Source organism: Mya arenaria, chromosome 4, assembly GCF_026914265.1.
Source record: "Mya arenaria isolate MELC-2E11 chromosome 4, ASM2691426v1".
Lineage (NCBI taxonomy): Eukaryota > Metazoa > Mollusca > Bivalvia > Myida > Myidae > Mya > Mya arenaria.
In genome coordinates, this window is record NC_069125.1 from 37671891 (window position 1) to 37696781 (window position 24891).

Genomic DNA, 24891 nt, shown 5'->3' on the forward strand with positions numbered 1-24891 from the left:
TAAATATAAACTTTTCACAAGCCAGATGTAATATTTCTACCTACTGTTTCTCAACAAAAAGCACTGACATATGACAAGACCCTGAACCATGGCGTATTTTATGCGTATTTTCCGAAAATCTTAAAATAGTAACAACATCAAGTTTTTGTTCACATTGTATCCATCTTTGTTATGACTGAAAACAAAAGAGACTTAGACATTCTACCGCTTTTGAACCCAATCTACTTCCTCTCTGCCATTGCCAGAGGTTCATATGTCTGACATTGTGCTACTAACTTGTCATTACATGCTGTTGAAAACATGTATAATATGGTGTTTACTTGAATTACAAATTGAAAAGTAAAAGGCACTGTATTTGCATGTTAAATTTAATATTAAAACAGGTTAAGTAATGAAAAAAATGTAAAAAATGGAAGGGACTTCTAATATCATGAAGGGACTCCTGATTTCAAATGTTGGTGTCCCTTCGGGATCCCTTGGAAAAATGGTTGGTGTCGACCCCTGCACATACCCTTTCAAAAAAAAAAAAAAAATCAGTCAAACTTACTTTTTCAACACCAAAATTATTATGAATATGATCGTCTATCACAAAGTTCTAAATATCAACCAAAACTTGAAAGCATTTTCCCCCCCAAAAATACTACCGTAATATTCTAATTAGAAGATAAGTATTTTTTGACAATTTTTTTCCTTTAAATTTTTGGCTGATATTTAGGGTTTGGTGATATATGTTCAAAATAATTTTGGTTATAAAAACAATAAGTTTGACTGATTTTTTAACCAACAAGCCCAATGATTTCATCGCCATTCGGGCCATCTAAAAGAACTTTTTGGTAGCCCGGGTAAATTTTATGTTGCCATGGGCGATCAGGCTACTGTTAATGTCACACACTGATGTCCAACTTGCTTTCAAACCTTTTACTTATCAAACCTATGGACATATTAATGAATGGCATTTATATTGTTACCCTTGCTAATTGTTAAGAGGTCAATGCTCCTCCAACAAAAAGAAATGAATGAATTTTTTTTAAAGCTATTTTTTGCACTGGGCAGGGTATTTTTTAGACTATCTGCGCATGCGCGCAGGTAGTCTTAAGACCACAAACTCCAAAGAACTACTTCTATTCATGTTGTTTTAACCCATTTTTTTGTCTCAATGCGCTCTATGTTTAGCAGAATGACGTCGAAACAAATGCACCGAAAAACCTTTTGACGCGATTGAAAAGAGCATTTACTGTAACTTCAAATACATGTGGATACGTCATTTTGAATGGAATTATTGCTGAAGTTGTTTGTAAAAAAATGATTTTCCCTAAACAAAACGTGTATGTTAATAAAAAGAAATATTATATATATATGATGTATTGTATTTTCCTATCGTATGATATCTAATCACAGCAACGAAAGACCTTTAGAAACGATTGAAATGGGACATGCATTGTAACACTAAATACATGGGGATGGGGGATTACGACAATTGAAGTGACATTTACAAAAACAAAATGACACAAGACGCCATAAAGATTTAGATATGTTTGTTTCTTCGCCACGTGTAGGCACAAGCGCTTTCCGCACATTTTTCACTTTTATTTATGTGCTCCTCACCAAATCCCATAGTTCAAATAAAATTTGCAACTCTCACATATTTGCCCGCAGATAGTCTTTCAGCACCTCGCGCTTTGATTTACTTTTTCAGGAAGGGAATGAGGCTGCCCAAAATGGGGAAAAACACACACTTTTTAGTGACAGGTACTTGCAGTGACTCGGAAACCTGTGCAATGTGTGATATTTGATAAATCAATTCAAATGTTGCATAAAAATTCATTTTCATGCAAACATTCTTTGATTTTTGTCAGGCCCTTGACTTTAACCCATTTTATCAGGAGCCAGCAGGACTACAAAGTTGAATAATATAGTAGCAAGGTACTGTATTTCCCCGACTATAAGGCGATCCGCTTATAAGATGAACCCCTAACTTAGCCCATAAAATATGGTGTTTTTGTCTAGACTTGTTTATAAGACGGGATCAATTTTTAAAGCAAACCAAGCACTTGAATTTCTCCAAGTCTGTAATAATATTCAAGCTAAACAGTCAGTCATCAACTAAATTTGTTCATTTGCTTGAAGAAAAAAGCCAATTTAATGTCTACTGTGAACTCTCTAATGTGGAGGTAGGTTATTAATAGAACAAGGTTACGCAGTTATGGATTTATTTTAAGTATCATTTTTTCTTACAGCCAAATGTTTATTCATATTTGTAGTAAACTCAAACATATTGGCCATGATTTGAAGGTTCTCAGACGAGGATTATTGATTATTATTTTCCGATCATATGGTATGTTCTAACCAGCCTAGACGCAATCTTGGTAGTAAAATGGGGTCATACGGTAAAGACTGACCTGTTTAAATACAAACCATCCCCATGCACCTTTGATCTTTACACAGCTGGTGCTGTGATGTCACAAATTGTACCATTTGATCTGCAGCCAACAAACACAACACATTCCAGTACATGTGTTAATAAGTTAAAATTTCACAGGTGTTTGTTTGGATTGCAGTTAATGGGATTTAAATTAGAAGAAATAAATAACCATTGACCATTGCAATGTAACGATTAATGAAATGTGTTTTGAAACCTGCCAGTTAGTCTGCAAGATATAGGCAAAGCCTATTCGTAAGGAAATATATAGTCAATGCATTTCTTTATACACCTTTATTCAGTCTTCCATATAATTTTGACAAATCAAGGCTCAGGGGCCATACTGTTTGATTATCAAACATCTCTTGTTTAAGATAGTGTTAGGAGCATGCTACAAATATTGGTGCATGTATTATCAATAAAATAAGTTAAAAATTTTAAGAAAAACATGTTAAGTTTTTGGAATTCAATTTGGTTTTTACATATTTTCAGAATGAGGAATTTCCAATTAAAGCATTTAAAGGCTTTAAAGAGAGGCATTATCAGTGCAGGCAAGCATTGCAACATGTGTGGGCAACAACATCTTTCAACAGCTCCCAGGAACACGCCCATCTTTAACCGTGACGAGTTCGTTGACCCTGCAGGGAAGGTTCAGGGGTATGAAGTTCTAGTCGTTGGTGGGGGTCATGCCGGCTGTGAGGCGGCAGCAGCTGCGGCAAGGATGGGCAGGAACACACTGCTGCTTACTCACAAAATCTCAACCATAGGTATGGACGTGTTTTTGTTTTTTTTAAATATAGCTGCTGTGGTCATTTAATCATTATTGTTTATTCCAAATAACCCCCCTCTCATTTGTGTACTGAACCCCAGTTTTAATTGTCTGAATCCTGTGTACCAAATACTGCCCATTTTTTTAGTTTCTGCATTTACACACTGAATGAAAAAAAGCCTCTTAATATCAATTAGATAATCTAACATAAGAGTTCTTGTTATAAATATTCCTTCTTTAAACATAAGCAGGTTTTTGAGCCGTAATTGTTCACTTGCCTTGTTTTCAAATTGGCTTTGTGAGTTGAGCCCTTGTATTGTGGCAAGTGAATTTATTAATAAGACTGTTGCGGCTTATTTTTTTGCACATAAATAATATTATGCTTCATATGATCTGTGTGATTGCTTGTAGGAGAGATGTCCTGTAATCCATCGTTCGGTGGTGTCGGTAAGGGTCACCTGATGAGGGAAGTGGACGCCCTGGACGGCCTTTGTGCAAGGATTTGTGGTACACTAGCTGCTCCTAGTTGATTGAAGCAACACAGATATTAAATACCTTTAAAAATATTAAATACCTTTGAAACATTTCTTATAAATACGTTTGGATTTAGGCTTCATTTTTAAAGGCTTAGTCTCAGCCAACTTTAAATGACTTGGGCATGATTAATTTCATGGTTTAGCGGTCTTAAGGCCATGTTTCAGTCTTCTTTAAGTGACCGCCCATACACGCCTCCAAACCCCCACTAAATTGAGGGTATTGTACAAGATAGTTTATTGGTCCTAATCTTTACTGTCCTATGTTGTCTTATATCATTGATCACCTTTAAAGTTATGCTCCCACAGATTGATTGTTTTGACAGCTTTTCTATTTGTGTCTTGGAAGGAGAACCAGTGATATAAGATTGCTGACGAAAAAGCAGATTGCAGTTTTCATATTTACGTTAAAAAAAATGATTTTTTATGGTTAAAAGACTTTCCAAAGCTTTAAGAAAAATGAAATTTTCAGCAGTTTACCAAACAATTAAGAGCTGTTCTATTGTGAGTTATCTTATATGACTGAATTGAAGCAACGGATGCCAAAATGAGCTGAGACAAATAAAATTAAAAAAAAAGGTCAAAACTGTCAATTTGTGCAGCTTTAAGATCACTTTTTTTATAAAGGCAGCTCTTAGCTGACATGTATCCTGCTCACTTTTCTTGGTACTGGTGTCCATTTCGAGATGCCATTGGAAAGTGTCTGTGATGGGGATCAAACCCACCAGGTCCTCGGAAGGTGGGAGACATTTATATCACAAGAACCAGATGGTCTTTAGTAGTAGTTTTGATGCAGGAAATCTCTAAATAAATGTTTGTCCCTAGATCAGTAATTCAATTTGCTAATATGCGATTTGTGTTTTAATGTTTATTTTCAGATGTGTCTGGAACCCACTATAAAGTTATAAACAAGAGTAAAGGCCCTGCAGTCTGGGTAAGATTGAAAGGCATTACAATCAACTGATGTATAAATTCAAACAGCTTAAATTAGCAGGTTGAAAATAATTCTAGATTTATTTTGATATTATTTTTCAAAAGTAGAGTAATTGTCATAGCCTTGGCCTTGTTTTTGTTTTAACTGTGTTTTCAGAGACAATATCCACATGTACGGCAGTGCCCATAACTCTGGCTTCTTGACAGAGACAATACTCACATTGTATCACAAGGCCCATAACTCTGATTTCAATTACTGTCATGTTATGCCCCTTGATAGATTGAAACAGTTGTGTAAAAACTTTGACTTGCCTATAACGTAATAACCATTCAAGATATTTACATGAAAGTTTGAACACACTTATAACTTGACAATATGCACATGTGCAGCAATTCCCTTAGCTCTGGCTTTGGAATTTGTACTGTAAGTACAATTTCTGCATTCAATCGGAGCATTTCAATTCTTCCTACTGGCAATACTGTGTACAGAAAGTCAATGGTTGCTTCATATTCATCACCAGTCTCCCCAATCAGAAGTTTCGTGCTGTAGTCAGCCTCTCCCACTATCAACATTTCTTCTTCTGTCATCTTCTACTATCACAGTGATCAATTGAGGAAATTTTTGCTGCTTTTTTCTCTCACATGAAGTGAGTCTTGGTAGCCTCCAACTAGAAGCAGACCAGAGATGTGATGTAACAATATTATGAAAACTTTGTCTGCACAATAACTTTAAAACAGTTTGACAAAGGACTGTGAAACTTCAATGATAGGCAGGTATGTGTTGGTAGGTTTAAAGTTCAAGGTCACAGCCAAGGTTAACTGAACCACTTTCTCCACCCAAAATATCTAAGTGCAATATAACAAATGTTTCTGACAAAGGCGCATTTCCTTGGGCCATAATGTTTTGCTAACATCTCTTGTTTACATTTGCAGGGCCCACGTGCCCAGATAGACCGAGGACTGTACAAGAGGTTCATGCAGGATGCCATACTGTCCCAGCCAAACTTGACTGTTCTTCAGGCCCCTGTGGAGGACCTCTTCTTAGAGGAGGCACCTCAAGGGGACAGTGCAGTGTGCAAGTATGTCTGCAGAGGTGTAGTTCTTGGTAAGTTGGTCAATGAGTGTAGATCAAGAAAGATGATGATAAGATCCTTACCCAAATTAAGCTATCTATTCTACAAGCCCCTATGAGGACCTCCGGCTAGAAGAGGCACCACAAGCAGACAGCTGAGCATTCAAAGAGGTTTTCTAATTGTAGTGCTAAGTAAGTTGATCAATGATAATTAATTGAGAAAGGGATGAAAGTTACCAGAAATGTGGTCCAGCCAATTTTTACAGCTCTTCAACAGTGTGTGTATACCACGTGATAAATTACGTCATATATGCTATGTCCGAAGGTAACATTTTGCATAAAATGAAGACTTAAATCAAAGATAACTTTTCTTTTACTACACCAAATTAAAAAAAAACAAAGGGCAGTCTATGCCACTTAATGATTAGGTGATTAGTTTCCTCAAACTGCTCTGTCAGACGGCCGTATTGTGAAAAGGTTTAAAGAATTAAACTCTCGATCAAACTCTGGTAAAAGACCGACGGCAGGGCTCCGTAAGAGGAGTAGACTGCGCTATGTTTCATCTAAAATGGGGAAGAAAAAGTGAAGTTATCTTTGATTTAAGTCTTCATTCGAAGCAAAATGTTGCTTTCCGACGTAGCATTTATTATGCAATTTATCACGTGGTATACACACACTGTTCAATCCCCTGTTGAGGACCTCTAAGAGATGAACTCTGCGCGCAAAATTATCTGCAGAGGTGTGAAAAATTCTGATAAAAACACAGGAATCTGGCTCAAACCAATCCTGACAGTAACTTATCTAGGCCGGACAAGAGGCAGCAATAACATGGGATAGCATGTTGCGAAAATGTGTCTGTTTGGTTAAGTTTGAGGTAAAGTAAGGTGTAAATATATATATGTTTGCCACCTTATATCTCTGAGCCCATGTGTATTCACATTTTGGTATTTTTTAAATGGTGGATTGAGAAATTTGCCTGAAATAGGCAGTGTATTTTATCATAAAAGTTATATTATTTATTTCTCTTCACAGAGTCGGGTGATGTTGTCCGCAGCCAGACAGTGGTGATTACCACAGGAACATTCCTGCGTGGGTGTATCAACATCGGGCTCTCTGTACGACCTGCAGGCAGGGTTGGGGATGAGCCCGCAGTGGGACTTGCACGGAGTCTCGAGACTGCTGGATTCAGGATGGGACGGCTTAAGACAGGTGGGATTTACATAGAAACTGTTGGACATAGAAAAAAGTAGTTGAAGCAAAGGTTTAAATACAAATAGGTAAGATTGTCAGTCTTCATTTCTGTTTGATAATAAGGCTTTTAGCATTGCATGAAAGAAAATGGTTCAAATCTTTTCTACTGTTAACTTGGCATTTTGTTTTACTGCTATAATATTTTTATTTTTTTTAATCTCAAAATTCATTTCTTTATATTTACAAAATTATCTAAAACTTCGGATAAGATTTGTTTAACTTTTCAGGGACACCACCTCGACTGGACAAGAATACCATAGACTTCTCCAGATGTTCAGTACACAAGGCAGACGACCCACCGGAACCTTTCTCCTACCTTAACCAGTCTGTCACCATACAGGTTACCTCCCTTAGTTGATAAAGTGACATTATGGGGGTTAAATTGGAATCAACACTACGTTGGTTGTCAATCAAACCATTCAATTTATCCAATAATAGGATTATATTTTGTCATTAAATAATAGCACATAGTTACAAACTCCATTGGATAACTTTAACCACCTCTGACAAGCAGCCTCCGACAAGGCACAAGTCTCAGTGATGCTCCGTTTAGAGTCATGTTAATTGGATAAAATTTTACTATCAATAACCTGGGATTCAAAATGATATGACGATTGTACTCAACAAGAACTGTAAAATCCCACTATCATTTTGTATATCATACTATTGGAAAATAAAGGGAATTATTACTAAAAGAAGGAAACTTTGGCTGAAATGAATGATGACCATGTCTGACTTTTGTCAATTATTGATTTTGAAAAATCGGAATCGAAAGTCACCGTTTTCAACCTTTTCAATCATTTTTCGATTATTATTGTTCATCAGAACGACATTATGCGGGACTATTCAAATTTCTACTAATCTGGTAGTTAATAGCAGAACCTGTTCCCATGCAGTTTGCTTGCTTTTTTCTTGTAATATTTATACTGAACATGCCTTTGGAGCTTTTTTATGCAAATCCATCCGTGCCATTAGAATTGATACATCAGTAATTAAAAAAAAACAGAAACATATAAAGACTTCAGAATTTCAATTTGATTTATGTTTTATATATGAAAAACTAAAATAATTAGCTTTGAAGTGGTCATTTTTGGGGGGTTTATTTCATTATCCAATAAATCGAATATTTTACAATCTTGAGCTTTGCTTAAATGTCGGGCATGGTAATCTTTCGTGATCCAAAAATCTTGTACACTTGATTTAAGACAGGCGGAAATGTCAACTGTCATTGTTTTTGCAAAATTTATACCACTTTAATATGATTGCTTTCTAGGTTCTTTACCTACATCTTCATTTTATGAGCAGTATTCCACCCATTTCCGAATTTTAGTGTATATAATACTCATTATTCTGAGCAGGATATAATTACAATTATTGCCAGGGTACTGTAGATCGTATGTTTTTAACTTTTTTTTTCAAAAACCATTTCAGGTTTATTTCAGAAAGATCTTGAAATTCATATTTTATTATAGAAATGAGATCAGCAATTACCTGATGTTTTTCATCATCTTTCTCCTGCGTATAATTTATCCTAGCATACTATCTATTGTAAAATTTGGCATTTATTGTCTTCATAGTGTATTTAGCCTTTTTGCTAAACTAAAAGTCTTTCTGATTGATGCAATTCCATAAATTTTCTCATTCCTTATGTTTGCGAAATGATAACAAATTAAGATTTTAAAAGAAAAATATGAACAAACACCAAGCTACAACAGTTACTGGAAAAATACTCATTTAAACAGATTTTTGTACCGGGGTATATTTAAACCTAAAATCATTTTGCAAATTTCTGAGATTTATGAACAAAAGATCTCTGAATTGAACATGTGATGTAGGTACCCTATGTCAGACAAGAGAGTCCATAAACCATGTAAGCTATTTCCTCCAGTGTGTATCAATCATAAGCCCATGACTTCAGAGTGGGGCCTATGTATACCCATGTGATGCGTGCGGGTCAGAATATTGAGCAGCACATCCCGTATGGGATCAAAAGGAATTAAATGTTTATTTATTTATGGATAATACAGTATACCTTCTAAGAAAATGCAATCAAATGTCACAACCCATCCATGGCAAGTTCTATGACTTCAGGGCAGGGCCCAGCTAGACTGTCACATGACGCATATGGGTCCAGAGATCGAGAAGCATGTGCATGACAGTCTTCACCTGAACAGGCACGTGCGCGAGGAGGTCGGGGGTCCCAGGTATGTACATGAGTAGCAGGATAACATAGAGAGTAGAAGAAGGCTCTGGGTCTGTATTTACTATCGTCTCGAGTCTAAGTTTGTGACTCAAGACATCATCATTTTATTGTACACTTTCTATATAAGGAGCAATAATGGTAAACTTGGCCATTTATGTTGCAATTACATTGCTTAACCATGTTTTATACCTTTTTTGTAACATAATTGTTTAAAAGATAATTCATGAATTTAAAAATTCTCAAACTCAGACTTAAGTTGTTAGTGAAAACTAGTGTTTGGAATTGGTTACAGTCCACTCAATTACCGATTATCGATAGTACATGTGCAATAACTCGTAATCCTTAAGTAGGCTTATATTATGTGTATATTTGAAATGATATAGTGTTGTTGTTGCTTTTGGCCATATTGTTGACATTAACAACTGAACAAATGTTTAAATGAACTGTAATGAGAAAATTGACAGAAATTAACCTAATGCAAATAACGAGATGAAAGAATAAAAACAACTTGCCGGTTGAATCGATGATCCATTATGACCAAATCATCGATTGTCGCTGATTTCAGACTCAACCAATCAACTTTGATTATAATCAATCATGGGAGTGAACATCACTAGAAAATATGTCTCTTTGTTAAAGAAATTTCTCTACCCTCTTCATACATTTCAAAGAAGAAGGAAGAGGCTTTATTGTTGGAAGTTACAGAATCCTGCAAAAGCATAACAATTTTACCGTAACTTAAAAACCCTTCATGCAGCTTCATTTTGTCATGAAAGTCTTACCTGTGACAATAACTATGGCTGTAATATTTGTTGAGCTATGTTGCATGACAGGGAAACACAAAGAACATAGGCATTTGCCAGCAATGTCCTTGAAGCCAAAGACAACTGTATTTTTTGCTTTTAGGCTGTTTTTTTGGGAAGATGCTGGTAGAATTTCTTTTCTAAAGCTATCATAACATATTGTATGATAGAATGCACTTTTACAAGTGTACAAATATAATACAATTTTCAATAACTTGATGTTATGCATTAAAATGAGGAGAGATTGATATTGAGTTTTTGAGTAAGTTTTTTGTGATATTGAGGCCAGAACATTTGTCCATTAGGACAGGCCCCAATTTCTCTTAAACTTCTTAAAGCATAACAGGTTAAAGTCTCTTATTTCATTTCATTTGATTTGCTAATACTTGATTTTATATTACAAAACAAACACAACAAATCTGCTTCGTTAAATTACGGTAACTAATTTGGGAAGAAATTTTTATCACGTCATATTTTGGGAATTGCCAACTATTACTAGATTCATATTAAGAGGAATCAAACAAGCGTCTTTCTGGTAGTTTTGTTCAGAGAGACTTGGATTTAGCACCAGTTGTGTTTGCCTCAGCAGGGACAAAGCCTTGTGATACTGTAAGCACTGTATCACTAATTACACTTAATTGTATCACTTAACTCACAGACACAGTGTCAATGCCAGTGGCAAAAGAGGTTTGAACAGCGAAAATGTCGGCATTAACTGAACACAGAGTTTGTACTGACAGAGGCTGAATGGCACTATTTGATGGTTTGGGTTGTTGTAAGATGCTGTTGCCACACAAAAGAGTTTGAACATCGCCATGGGCATCGTCAACATTCATCTAAAGCTGAGTGGCACGACTTGAATGACTTGCCCCAGCACACAAACAGTGAATCAATGGATTTTGATCCCTTAGAAAAAATAACTCTGACTTTTCTGCTTTTATTCTTGCTATTATGCAACATTTCTCCTACTTGTTCCCATTCACAATCAACATACCATAATGTTAGTCTGTTGATTGTTCCCCGATCAGGAACCATATGTTATTTGGTTGAAATCAATTAAGATATACAAGGACATTCGAATGGAGAATTTTGGTACCGTTTATTTTTAAGGTCCCCCAGCACCAGAAGACATATGTAGTTCTGATCGGAAATTGCTTTGTTCATTTTGGAAAAATGCCGTATATTTGAATGTGGGAAGGGGTCCGATAGAAGCCATTATTAATCATGAGTATCTTTAAAATAAATGTATCAGTCTCAAAACCATTTAAAATGAGAAATTTTCCAAAAAAAAAATATACCAAAAAAAATAATGAGCTTTGCTTAATCCGGTAATAAGCTATTGGAGATGGTTCTTGAAATTGGGACATGTCTTATTCGAAAACCTTAGGCTGCTTAAGAATGCTCAGGTACACATGTAAGGTTACAGTAGAACATATGTGATAAATGACCTTACATTTTTGTTTTGAAAAACAGTTTTATGCCAAATACAGGGTGATGCCTGGAAGTTTACGATCTTAATCCTTAGGATCTGTACTGAAATGGGGCCCACCTGGGGTTGAGAAGGCATTTGATCTAGGTATCCGAACAAGAACCACTGTGTGGAGGTTGACACATTGTGGCCATTTTAACAACACATATGACATACACTTGCTTTTTCGATTAAACATATTTCTGAGAAGTTATACTATAGATTTCAGATTAAGAGCTTTATGGCTCAGATTAGGCAAAGTATTTTTGTGTTTTCAAGTAAAACATTCCCTTTCATTTGTGACACTCAGTAAATATTAAACTGAAATTCTTCGTTTTACAATCTTTTGTCAACTGATGGTTGATACAATGGCCACCTTAACCATAAGAATATGTCATTAAGTACTGGAAGACTGACTGACACTGTCTGCTGTTTCAGTATGTTTTGTTTTCTGTATAATCAATACATTTTTGTGCTTGATAACATAAGCATTGTTGTCATAAATATCTACATTTAGGAACACTTAGTGTTTGTTGCCTGTCTAACATTGCATAGGAATTTATGATGAATATGTTCAAAACAATGTGAGTGGAAGTCAATTGATAGTCGGATATAAAGTTCTTTTGTTGGAATTCGCTTCCTTGTTACAAAGGAATGACAGAAATACTGAAATGAGGCAACATGTGTGAAGGGCGGAGGAAATAACTAACAAAATGTATCCTTATTTACATACTCAACATTGCTGGTGGTCTTTTTCTCAACTAAAAAGTACAAGTAAATTTCTGTTGCTTGTTGCTGGTGCTTCCTGTTGCTTGTTTTGTAAGTTTTCAAAATTTTCAACGATGCTGAGTTTTTGTCAAAAGGCGGGGTGCGAGGGTTAGAGGTGGGTGGGGGGATAATCAACATTTCAACCTCCTATAAAGCTGGGTGCTATTTCATAACAGGTTGTAGTCATACTGTGAAATAATTTTGGTGTCATTCTACTTTTTTATATATTTGTTTGAATTTAATATTAGCCAACAGTCAAATTGACAACAAAGTTGAGGAAATTAAAAAAGGTCAACTTGTTGTCATCTGCAATGTTCCTAGAGATTTAAGATTTTTAAACGTTCAATGAGACGGGCACATGAAAGTGTATATAGAGAAAAAAAATTGGTCCTTTACATCAAGTTCGAGCCAACAAGGAAATCGAGCCAAGCAATATCGAGCCAACGCTTTTTGACTGTAGTAAAACATTGAAGTACTTTAGCGATGGCATTTTGTATATTTGGTGCCCAGATGTCACACTATGTCTGTAACTCTGTAATGTTTAGTTTGAATGGTTCATATGTCAAGTATATTAATTACTTGGAGTGCAAAGATTAACATGTTTTTATGTCATTCATCATTGTCAAGATCTTTTTTGATAATTATTTTCGCAAATGTTGGGATTTTAGCAGGGTTTAAGCCAGGATTTAAAAAAGGCAGGATGCTGTTAAAAAAGGGATAGGTTACCTAGGGTGAAAAGGGCACATTTAATTGGGCTGTGAAGAATTTGAACATTATGAATTGGCAGAAAATGTTCGGAATTGTGTTTAATTGAAGAAATTTATATGTAAGGCTTCAACTGCCAGATATGTTTCTATTTATAATCTTATTAATATTATACAACAAAACTATGAACAATACTATAAAGGCAAAAGGGTACCCGTGCTGGTCTCCATGAGGGCAGAAGGGTACTACTCAAAAAGGACAGGGCCCAGCACCCTTCCATATCTCTATAGCTAAAAGCCTAGGTTAAGCCACCATTTTGCACATTGACAACTGCACTGAATGCAACTATATTGTGGTTTTCATTAAATTTCTCTGGCATTGCAAGAAATCGTGATCTCCTTGTAATTAGGAACATCCAGGAAACACCTTTGAAAAACAAACAATTAATCCATGAATGCAGCTTATTGCAGAAAAAGACAAGTTTGTACCTTAGGTAACACGTGTTGGGAAATAAAACCACTGCGGAAAGTGCCAATAGTTAACAAACAATACCCTAGAGTCTGGGCCTTCCAAAGACAGCTAAATTCATTAAATTGTGTATGTAAATCACGCTTTCAGTGCTAATAAACTGTCAGAACCATCATCTTGGTGAATTGCTTACATATGTGAATGCTACAAAAGTAGATTGAGAACAAAAAGTGGACCAGAATTATACCAATAAAACTGCAAATACTGAATTGTTCTGAGGTGGTAAAGGCTAGCGTTGTGACCTATAGCAGGCAAAACGGTTAGCTATGAATGGGTATCATTGTGAGAAAATCATGCTGTATTTTGTCTTTCATCTGGTGCTTCTTTTCCAATGTTGCTTTGTTCTTATTTAGTACAAAGGCGAAAGCTTGATCTAGTTTTTATATTGCTCTCATGTGAACTAACAATTCTTACTTAGCTATTTTTAACTTAGAAATTTGGTATAAGGTCTTTAAGCTTTCCTTGCATAATTTTAAGTTTCGAGGTAACTTTGTTTTATAAGTCCACTGTGCTCTTCGTGTTGTCAACCTTCTTATTAATTTCAGTTATGTTTACCTGGTATGACAAATATTGAAATGCAACATGGTATTAAAAAATTCAATTCAGCAGGAATCTTTTTGACAATTGTCTTGCCTTGCATGTCGTGTCATTTCCATGTGCTACATTTATGGAAGGACCTTAAATAATAATTGTAATCATCAAGGAAATATGCAGAACTCATTTTGGAATTACTCAAGTTTAAGGTCAAGGTCACTGTGTAAGGCTGAGGATTTGAACCTTCCATTTCGTGTCATCTCCATAGCTGTTACAATTGTTCATTGATATCTATCAATCTTAAGTCACAAGTAGTTTTCACTTTGCTAACATCCTTTCAATAAAACAACATATTTATAGACAACAACATTTTACCCCTAAATCAGTATGTGAGGAATATAGCTAATGTTCCAACTGCCTTGTTACATTTTAAAGTGATGAGTCTTTATGTATGATCAACATAATCATAAACATACCTTAAATTTTCCAACAACAACTTTACCCAATGCTCAAAAGAAACAATTTAATATGATTCAGATTTCCAAGACATGCAAAAGGAAAAAAGTTGTTGCAGTGATGGATGGTTCCTGTTCATAGGGTAAAGATTTAATGACCAAGCCGTTTTAAGCAAATGACCTTGACATTGACACTATTACATCTTAGGGAAGCTACATGACTTGTTGAGCAACATATGTAGGATAGAAATAGCTCCTTATATAAAAGTTCATTTAGTATACACTTTATTAAAGTGCATTTTCATACAAATGACCTTGACATTGACGATGTTGTGGGTTGAGAAACTACAAAATCTGTTGAGGTTCATGATGTAGATGTCAGAAGTTGTAACTAATCACAGCATAATCAAGAACACAATTGCTCAATTATATTTTGTTGCTTGTTACGGTGTGCCTTAAGTCATTGTCGTAATAAAAACACAGTGGGACAGGAGGGTTTATTGGAGGAGTAAAAGTGTTTTCCATTTTGATAAGGCGTTTTGCACTCTCAGGTGAATTATTAGGCTTTCCCATTATAAAGTATGGTGTGGGAAGTCTCACCAAACATAACTTTTTTCGCCACAATTAATTCCGGGTTCTTATTTAACACTTATTCTGTGATGGTGGGAGGCCACAAAACTATAAACCATATTGGCTTGATTTTAACATTTTGTAATTCTGATATAAACAAGATGCACTTTGTTAGCGGTACTTTTCTTCCTGACATACACATAACTGTGAATTTATGTTTATAATATTAAAGTGACACTCTTATTCAAAGTCAATACATTCACATGTATAACAAACATAAATTTTGACTGATAAACCTATAACTACTTACCATTTATATCATGTATAGGACGCTAGCATAGATAGGACGCAGGCAAAAAATTAGTTGAAAAAATGGGTAAAAACCCTTAATTAAGATAGAAAGGACGCAGCGGAAAAATGTCAAAATCGGAGCCGAAAAATTGAGGTTGGTAAAGTATTTACAACATATATTGAAGTAAAAAACAAACAAAAAATTGTATATAAGGCATAATTCGATAACTGTCTTGTGTATTTCGATAATTATCGTCGTATTTCGGTAATTTAGCGTACACAACAATGATATAAGTCTTGACATTTTGAGAACATTCACACATATTATAAAACTTATACAAATGCGTAATATTCCCGACACGCCTTCAGACTGACAGTCAACTTTTGCAACCGTTGCAACCGCTGCAATAGTCCGGACATGCCTTCGGAATAACAGTCAACAGTTGCAACCGTTGTAATCGCAAAACTGATGATTGTTTTGTTAAGGCTTGTCGCTGCGCGGATTAAAGCATGTCGGCATAATTAATGCGTGTCGGTAATTAGCCTTGCCAGCGGAAGGCACGTCGGATAAAGTGCGAACAAACAACCATACGGTATAACCATCGCAATAGTTTGTTCTATTGATGTTTTTCTAATGACAGACAGCGGGTGTTTTTCACACCTTCGCACATTTGAAAAGATTTGATAGTGACAATAATGCTACTTTGCGTTATGCACATTCCTTTTATTAATTTTTTAAAACAGTAACATACAACAAAATGTTTTGGTAAATATCGAATCATTAAAATCATGAACAACGATTTATTGATATTTACCTCCTTTCCCGATTTTCCGTTGCCGTTATAACTCAATCCAGTTAAAGTGCTGACTCACATCAAGTTTTTGTGAGTAGCATCCCTTTTGTAAAAAAGTAAACACTCATGGTTGTTTTTCAATTTATTTCTCAATAAATCATTTTAATGTAAACATTCAATATATTTCCGCGTGTGGTAACTTCGTGATTTTACCTATAACAGTTGTTCTCTTCGGTGACGCAGTACAGATACATACTATTACCGCTTTTTTTCCCGGTCCAATATTTTCGACCTGAAAAGGACTTGGAAAAAAATGGGAAAAACAGATGAAATTCAAATAGCATAGAAAGGACGCAGGCAATTTTTAAGACGAGAATTGGGGGTAAAAAAGTGTGTCCTATGCATGATATAATACGGTACTAAATATAAATGGATTTATGGTAAATATTATCTACTGATAACAAGATTGTAACCGTGAATTTAATAGCAAAAAGTGCAAAAATATTAAATGGTTGGTGAATGCTTAAAGATTTTCTGTGGTCTACTACAGTCTCGTAAGGTAGAAATACTGTTTTTAATGCTCTTTTATTTCAAATCAAATTCAATATCCTTCATAAGAACCATTGTTTTTGACATTTATTCATCCTTTTTGGAATATTTAAACAATATTATTAATTGTGGTAAATCTTATTTGGGAGTAAAAGTGCATCTTTAAGGTAATTTATTTATTTCATTGGAAATCAGATGCATAATCACAGCAAGCAAGGGTTGTGTCTTATTTCATCGGAAAAAATATTGAAATAAATTTGAAATATAGTGACGTTTGGCCCCAGACTTTTGTTTATTTAATTGAGTTTATCAAGACCTGTGCCTATTGGCTGCATTATCACTTGACCCCTACTGTGACACCATCACAACTTAACCCTTTGCATGCTGGGTAAATTGTCGTCTGCTCAAAAATGTCATCTGCTTTATTCTAAATTTCTTTCAATTTACTTAAAACTTTGGGGATATATTGACTGAGTGGCAAACAGCTTGGAACCTGACCAGGCGCCGAGTTACTCGGTGCCTAGTCTGGTTCCAAGCTGTTTGCAAAGCCTTTAAAATCGCCATCAGCAGCCTAAGGGTTAAATTAAATTGTGTTTTTATTTAAAGACAGGCCCAAGATGTTTACTGTACTGTTTTTTTTTGTATTCACTATGAAACCCATGTCCTAATGAATACATCATACTGGGGGTGGGAAGGGGTGGGGCGGGGGTTGTTATTTGCTTAGGCAGAAAGATAGTTCGCTCTCTGCAGCCTACTCTGATGCAGCGGTACATTAAATGGCCATCCCTTCATTTTAGAATGTTAAGCATAGGGAGCGCACTCCCACAACTTGTTATTGCATAGCAAATATGCAAATAAATATATATTTAAATCTTAAAACCACATCAAGGGGTGCATAGCTCGAAGACGGTAGTAAGTCCTTCTAAAAAAAATACATGTGTTTGCAAAATTGTGTTAGCCTATTATTACGATTTTCCTACACTATTTCTAATAGGCTATTGTATCACTTAATGATCCATAATAATATTATGTTAATTTGTATGTTTCATTATCATATATAGAATCTATATATATTTAGCAACGTCACTTATTTTGCCGCCAAATGACGTGCGGCAGGTATATTAAGTTAACGTAACTTCCTGTTTATATTGTTTGTTTAAATCTACTGATGAAGGCGTTACGCTGAAACGTTAAAGATAATAAACTTTACGTGTTTGTGTGGTTTATTTTATTCGTAAGTCCTTCTACAAATTCACTGTTATTTAAAGGGACTGTACACCAGATTGGCACCAAAAAAGTTTTTTCTTTAACGAATCTCAGGACAATTATTTAATAGAATGTGTTACACTTTGATATCATAATTGTAAAAAAAGTACCAAAATGTAAAAAAAAAAATGTGTCGGAGACAGGGTTCGAACCCAGTTGTATCCAGTGTGCTACAAAGGCCTACTTTAAACGAATGGTATATTTAAGCTATATACCTAACTTAGTAATATCACGTGATAACATCGACTAGCCAATCACGCATTAGGAATGAATTCTACTAGGTAGACATACCCAGTAATCTTTTTAAATGGAAAAATACGAAATAACTGCTATACTTAAATAAATTGTAAACTATATGGTACTGCAGTGAGTAAATTTCAATGCATTGTACACATTAATACAAAGTTTATGTCAGTTTTCGACAATTTTCTTTTTTTCTTGCAAATTGATCATCTGGTGTACAGTTGCTTTAAGTCTTGCAGACGTTCTAACCCATTTACTTTCTTTTTCTATTGTAAATTAATTCTGTACTTTAACCCAAAATGTTTTTGAAAAGTGGGCCGCTGCTTTGGAAATTGGAGCTCTTCTTGCCCTATCTTCAGAGCAGAAGCATTATTAGCGAATTTACACTTGTCTATTGGTAAAAAATATAGGGCAAACACTAAATTGGATTAGACTTCTACAAGTAATCTTCTACAGAAAGTTCATTTATGAGCATGTCATGTAGTGGGCCTCTTTGTTAAAGATTGTCACAGACGTCTCATAATTATTATCTGCAATGTTTCCATATAAAAATATGGTTAAATTTCGGTTGATTTAATTGAACTTTAGAAATGCAAAAGAAAATGTAGGGAAATTTTACTAAAAACAAGATTTGACTCATTATGAGATAAAACTTAGTCAAGTTTAGATATTAAAGTTTCTTGCTGTACACCTTGCACTCACACCTGTCAGTGGTGGGGGGGGGGGGGGGGAAGAGGGATTAATTGTTCAACAGAAAGTTACAACATTGCAGACCATCACAAACTACATGCCTGACTTTCCGCCCCCACTATAAATTATGCCTGGCTTTCCAATTAGCAACAGAATATGAATGAATTAAATGCTTTTCAATTGATCCAAAATATTTCCGGAATCCGTTAATTGATGTGTTTTCTGTGGTTTCCAATGAAGAAAACAGATTGCCGATTATTCCAAACGAAAATTCCTCTGTACTTCCTAAACAACCATACCCTTCTTACAAGATGCGCATTAATGCTTATTTTTTACCGCAAAATATTGAATAATAGTATAATAAGGTGAGAAGCATGGTAATTTGGAAACTCTTGACTGCTTCATTGCCTTCCAAATAAGCTTCTGCCATATGCTGCAGATAAGATTTACTTGGCATCTTTTTTTATTATAGGTCTAAATGTGTTTTGATTGATAAATGTGTTATGGTTATTGCTTTTAGTTCATTAATGTGGGATATTTGTCAGCTATTTAGTTGATTTTTTTGCTCATTTTCAATGAAAGAAACAAATATTTATATAATAATTGTGCTTATTTTATGATAAGTAGATTTTATAAGAGCTATTAAGATACCATGATCTGCCAGTTTAATAAATGCTTCCTTTCGGTGTGCTCAGAAAATATAAACCACAGGCGGCTGCACGATTTGGCATTAGAGGGGGTGATCAGTTGGGGTGAACCCATGCAGTCCTTCCCCTGACTTGAAAAATGAATTTGGTTATGGTAGTTTTAGGGACTCCCAAAGAAAATTGTGTCTATATCTAGTCTTATTTGATGTGTTTTGGTGTATTCTATTAATGTTACTTTTCCAATATTGACGTATAAAAGTTACCTGGATGCAACCCCTAATACCCCACCCCCCACCCACCCAACATAAATCCACAAGTGTATGCCACAGCTTGGAACTAGTATTATTTGATAAAAAATACATTACCAGATATTTATGATTTAAATATTTTTCATTGCATTTTATTACATGAAACTGCTTGGATTTTATGTGTTTTAAAGTATTTAAACGTTCTTAAAACTATTATATTATTTTATTGTCTTTTCTCAAATTGATATCAGAAAATATTCTTTATTTCAAGATAAAACACATTTCTGCACTTTTGATGGTGATAGTAAAAAAAAATAAAGATAAAAAAAAATAAAGATGAACAGGCAATGTTGATAACATTTTTTGCAACATTCTATTAAAAACATTTTGAAACATTAAAATGTTTGTAAGCTGACCTTTAAAAATTGATGTATTACTTTTTTTCAAGAAAAATGAGATAAAAAAGTTTTCTTAAACAATGAATGAACATAAAAATGAAATATTCTGCTAAAGTAATTTTTCAGTGATAAATTTGACGTTTTAACTGAATTTATAGTGTTCTTACACAACATTTTCTATTTTTAGTGTGAATAGTTATATATTAATAATAAATTCTGAGATAATGCAATAAATTATCAGCAATTTCAATCATAAAGGATTGATTTATCATTATGACATTCCTCGATCATCATTTTATACCTACTTTCAACACCACCAAAATACTCAGAATGATCTTAAAAGAATGGCTATTCCATTATTCTAAACAAATTTAAGTTTATACTCATTTATTTGAGCTTTATTGTGACGAAAGCTTAAACCTTATAGAATCACTCTCGAGTCCGTTTCCTGGGCAGAAACCAGGACTGGTGTCCATTTCGAGAGGGGGTGAGAAAGTACCCCTTGTGGGGATTGAACCCATGACCTCTTAGGTGAGAGGCAGACACCTATACCACAAGACTAGTCTCACCCCTGCACCAACTCACCCTTGCACCAAGCATAATTTGTTTTAAAGCCAGTAAAAGAAAATTCCCTACCTATGTACCAATTTTGAGCTGAATTTTTTCATCGAAAAATTCATGGGTTATAGATTGACATAAGTGTGGGGCTTTTAGTTTGACGTCTTTCACAATTTTGGGTTAAATTTCTTTTTCAGTGCCATAATTACAAAATATTCCATCCAATTGTCATGAAACTTGGTAAGAATGTTGGTCACAATATTATTAAGATGTTTTGAGAAAATGGTGCCTAAAGATAATCAAAGAGTCATATAATGACACAGATGTACATGGTGACTTCATGCCGTTGAACAATCCTGTCAACAAAGATTTTCTGTTAATATCTAAAAAAGAATGACTTTCAAGCACAGTCATTTATGCACTCTTAATTAAGATAGCTAATTAATTGCATTTATTACGGAATGCAGGTATTATATCGCTCACTTGTATTTGATTGCCTCCATGCTATTGTTCCAAATCAGTGGCAGTAATAATCCAATTATTTTTAAGATGTGATGGATGTGTTTAATAGGTCTTTATCGCTCCCAGGCAATGATTGTGTTGTTTTTGAGTGATGTTTTTGAGCGCAGTCGAACCCAAGAAATATGGCATGTTCAAACAATTGTAGAGGAATGTTGCTTCTCTTTCGATTGATGACACTGCACATGAAAATGTTATGTTAACTTTTGTTGTTTTGGCATTGTTCACAAAATGGTTTGGTCCTGGATGAATTTAGGTGTGTACTGAATTTCTACTAAACATATGTAATCCCAGGCTCTTGGTTTCGCTTTTCTTGTGAATTTATGTGTGTGTCCGCTTAAGGTTTTTAACTTTTTTTTGAGTTTTAGGGTGCACCGACTCTTGCTTACAATTCTATCCTGAATGTAGATATTTGACCACTCTGTGTTTTCAGTTTTCTCTCAATGATTTAGTTGTGCATCACCTTGTGAAATTCTGAGTGAGTGTTTTCTCCTGAATTCAAGGGTGCCCTGACTCTGGGTTTTCATTTTTCTCTTGAATTTAGGGTTGTGTTGTGTGGATTTTCAGTTTTCTCTTGATTGTCCTGACTGTGGATTTTTCTCCTGAATTTAGGGTTGCACTGACATTAGGTTTCAGTTTTTTCTTGAATTTAGGGTTGCACTGACTCCAGATTTTCAGTTTTCAATTGAATTTAGGTTTTTATGCCCCCCGAAGGTGGGCATATTAAAATCGCCCGTCCGTCCATCCATCCGTCCGTGTGTCCAGCTCAATAACTCGTGTCTGGGCTGTAACTTTCCCTTGTATGGACAGATTTTAAAATGACTTGCCACATGTGTTCCACATACCAAGACGACGTGTCGCGTGCAAGACCCATGTCCCTACCTCTACGGTCAAGGTCACACTTAGTGTTTATTCACAATGGAGTGCTGCATATAAGGACATAGAGTATAGGTTGTCGTGTCCGGGCTGTAACTTTCCCTTGTATAGACAGATTTTAAAATAACTTGCCACATGTGTTCCACATACCAAGGTGACGTGTCGCGTGCAAGACCCATGTCCCTACCTCTAAGGTCAAGGTCACGCTTAGTGTTTATTCACAATGGAGTGCTGCATATGAGGACATAGAGTATTTGTTGTTGTGTCCTGGCTGTAACTTTCCCTTGTATAGACAGATTTTAAAATAACTTGCCACATGCGTTCCACATACTAAGACGATGTGTTGTGTGCAAGACCCGTGTCCCTACCTCTAAGGTCAAGGTCACACTTAGTGTTTATTCACAATGGAGTGCTGCATATAGGACATAAAGTATAGGTTGTCGTGTCCTGGCTGTAACTTTCCCTTGTATGGACAGATTTTAAAATAACTTGCCACATGTGTTGCACATACCAAGGCAACGTGTCGCCTGCAAGACCCGTGTCCCTACCTCTAAGGTCAAGGTCACACTTAGTGTTTATTCACAATGGAGTGCTGCATATAAGGACATAGAGTATAAGTTGTCGTGTCCGGGCTGTAACTTTCCCTTTCATGGACAGATTTTAAAATAACTTGCCACATGTGTTCGACATACCAAGACGACGAGTCGCGTGCAAGACCTGTGTCCCTACCTCTTAGGTCAAGGTCACACTTAAATGTTTATTCACAATGGAGTGCTGCATATTAATACATAGTGTATAGGTTGTCATGTCCGGGCTGTAACTTTCCCTTGTATGGACAGAATTTAAAATGACTTGCCACATGTGTTCCACATACCAAGACGACGTGTCGCATGCAAGACCCATGCTCCTACCTCTAAGGTCAAGGTCACACTTAGTGTTTATTCACAACGGAGTGCTGCATATAAGGACATAGAGTATAGGTTGTCGTGTCCTGGCTGTAACTCTCCCTTGTATGGACAGATTTTAAAATAACTTGCCTCATGTGTTCCACATAACAAGACGACGTGTCACATGCAAGACCCATGTCCCTACCTCTAAGGTCAAGGTCACACTTAGGTGTTTATTCACAATGGAATGCTGCATATATAAGGACATAGAGTATAGGTTGTCGTGTCCGGGCTGTAACTTTCTCTTGTATGAACAGATTTTAAAATGACTTGCCACATGTGTCTGACATACCAAGACGACATGTCGCGTGCAAGACCTATGTCCCTAAGTTCAAGGTCACACTTAGTGTTTATTCACAATGGAATGCTGCTTATAAGGACATAACAGTGTAGGTTGTCAAGTATGGGTGGTATTTTTTTAATGTTGAGAGGCAATTTAAAAAAACTTGCCATATGTATTTGACACATAAAGGCAAGATCAACTTTTCATGTACTGACCTTGTTCATAGGTCAATGTCACATTCGGGGGCATTCGTCACATACTGTGACAGCTCTTGTCCTGACTAGATTTCATGTTTCTGCTGAATGTAGTTGTGTGTCAACACCCAGTCATGTTTTCTCTTGAATGTAGTTGTGCGTTAACAACCAGACATGTTTTCTCCTGAATGTAGTTGTGTGTCAACACCCGGGCAGGTTTTCTCCTGAATGTAGTTGTGTGTCAACACCTGGGCAGGTTTTCTCCTAAATGTAGCTATGTGTCAACAACCCGGCATGTTTTCTCCTGCATGTAGTTGAGCGTCAGCACCCGGGCATGTTTTCTCCTGAATGTAGTTGTGTGTCAACACCCGGGCAGGTTTTCTCCTATATGTAGCTATGTGTCATCAACCCAGCATGTTTTCTCCTGATTGTAGTTGAGCGTCAGCACCCGGGCATGTTTTCTCCTGAATGTAGTTGAGCGTCAGCACCCGGGCATGTTTTCTCCTGAATGTAGTTGTGTGTCAACACCCGGACATGTTTTCTCCTGAATGTAGTTGAGTGTCAACACCTTGGCATGTTTTCTCCTGAATATAGTTGAGTGTCAACACCTGGGCATGTTTTCTCCTGAATGTAGTTGTGTGTCTTTCGTGTTTTTTATTTCTCTTGAATCTATGTATGTGTTAACTCCGGGGTTTTGTTTCGCTCTTGCATCTAGGTATGTGACAACTCTGGGGTTTTGTTTTCTCCTGAAACTAGGTGCGCAACTGTTTTTCTCCACAAATCTTTTCCCTTTCTACTTTATGATGCACAATTATCTCATGAATTAGCTGTTTTACTGAGAGAAAACCAGGTACTTAATAATAAAATACTTTTAGAGCTTTTTTGTTGCTTTTGTACAAATTGACAAATAGGTAACTTGACTTTGTTGCACACAACTTTGGAGAGATTAAAGGATTCAACTCTTTACTAGTGGTGGCAAGGAAGAGTTAATAAATCACTCCGTAAGAGTTTTCCCCAGCATCAGAAAAGCACAATACCTGCAGTGTGAAATTATTTTTTTCATGAAATTCACTGCCTTTTTTATGCTGTTTCCCTAAGCAGAAAAGCCTCAGTCTTTGACCCAAAATATCCTGTTTTACCCCAGAAAATGAGTAGAATATTTCCCCAGAAAAAAGGCAATGAATTTGCTGTTCTGTAAATGCAATATCATCCATTCTTAAAATGAATAACAATTGTTTATAAAACAGGGTGAAAGGACTTAAATACAAGTATCCTCCCATTAATGGGGAGACTAATTGTTTTTGCTCCATTTGATTGTCCGTCAGTCCGTTCGTCTGTCCATCACAAATTGTCTGCTCCATATATTTTGAAAGTTTG

The 24891-nt window shown here is 35.6% G+C and overlaps 1 protein-coding gene across 3 annotated transcripts in view; it reads left to right on the plus strand.

Moving 5' to 3' along the window:
- Positions 1-24891, plus strand: part of LOC128231333 (protein MTO1 homolog, mitochondrial-like) — a 119896-nt gene that overhangs the window by 1596 nt on the left and 93409 nt on the right. For 2 of the 3 annotated variants that reach the window (XR_008260350.1, XM_052944002.1), the window contains exons 2-9: positions 1697-1749; positions 2912-3186; positions 3600-3695; positions 4600-4655; positions 5588-5759; positions 6759-6935; positions 7205-7317; positions 9069-9181. Coding sequence is in view for 2 of the 3 variants with exons in the window: in XM_052944002.1 (XP_052799962.1) it covers positions 2913-3186; positions 3600-3695; positions 4600-4655; positions 5588-5759; positions 6759-6935; positions 7205-7317; positions 9069-9181 (1001 nt within the window). In the remaining variant the exon portion in view is untranslated. The remainder of the gene's footprint in view (positions 1-1696; positions 1750-2911; positions 3187-3599; positions 3696-4599; positions 4656-5587; positions 5760-6758; positions 6936-7204; positions 7318-9068; positions 9182-24891) is intronic. The other variant, XM_052944003.1, reaches the window with a different exon arrangement.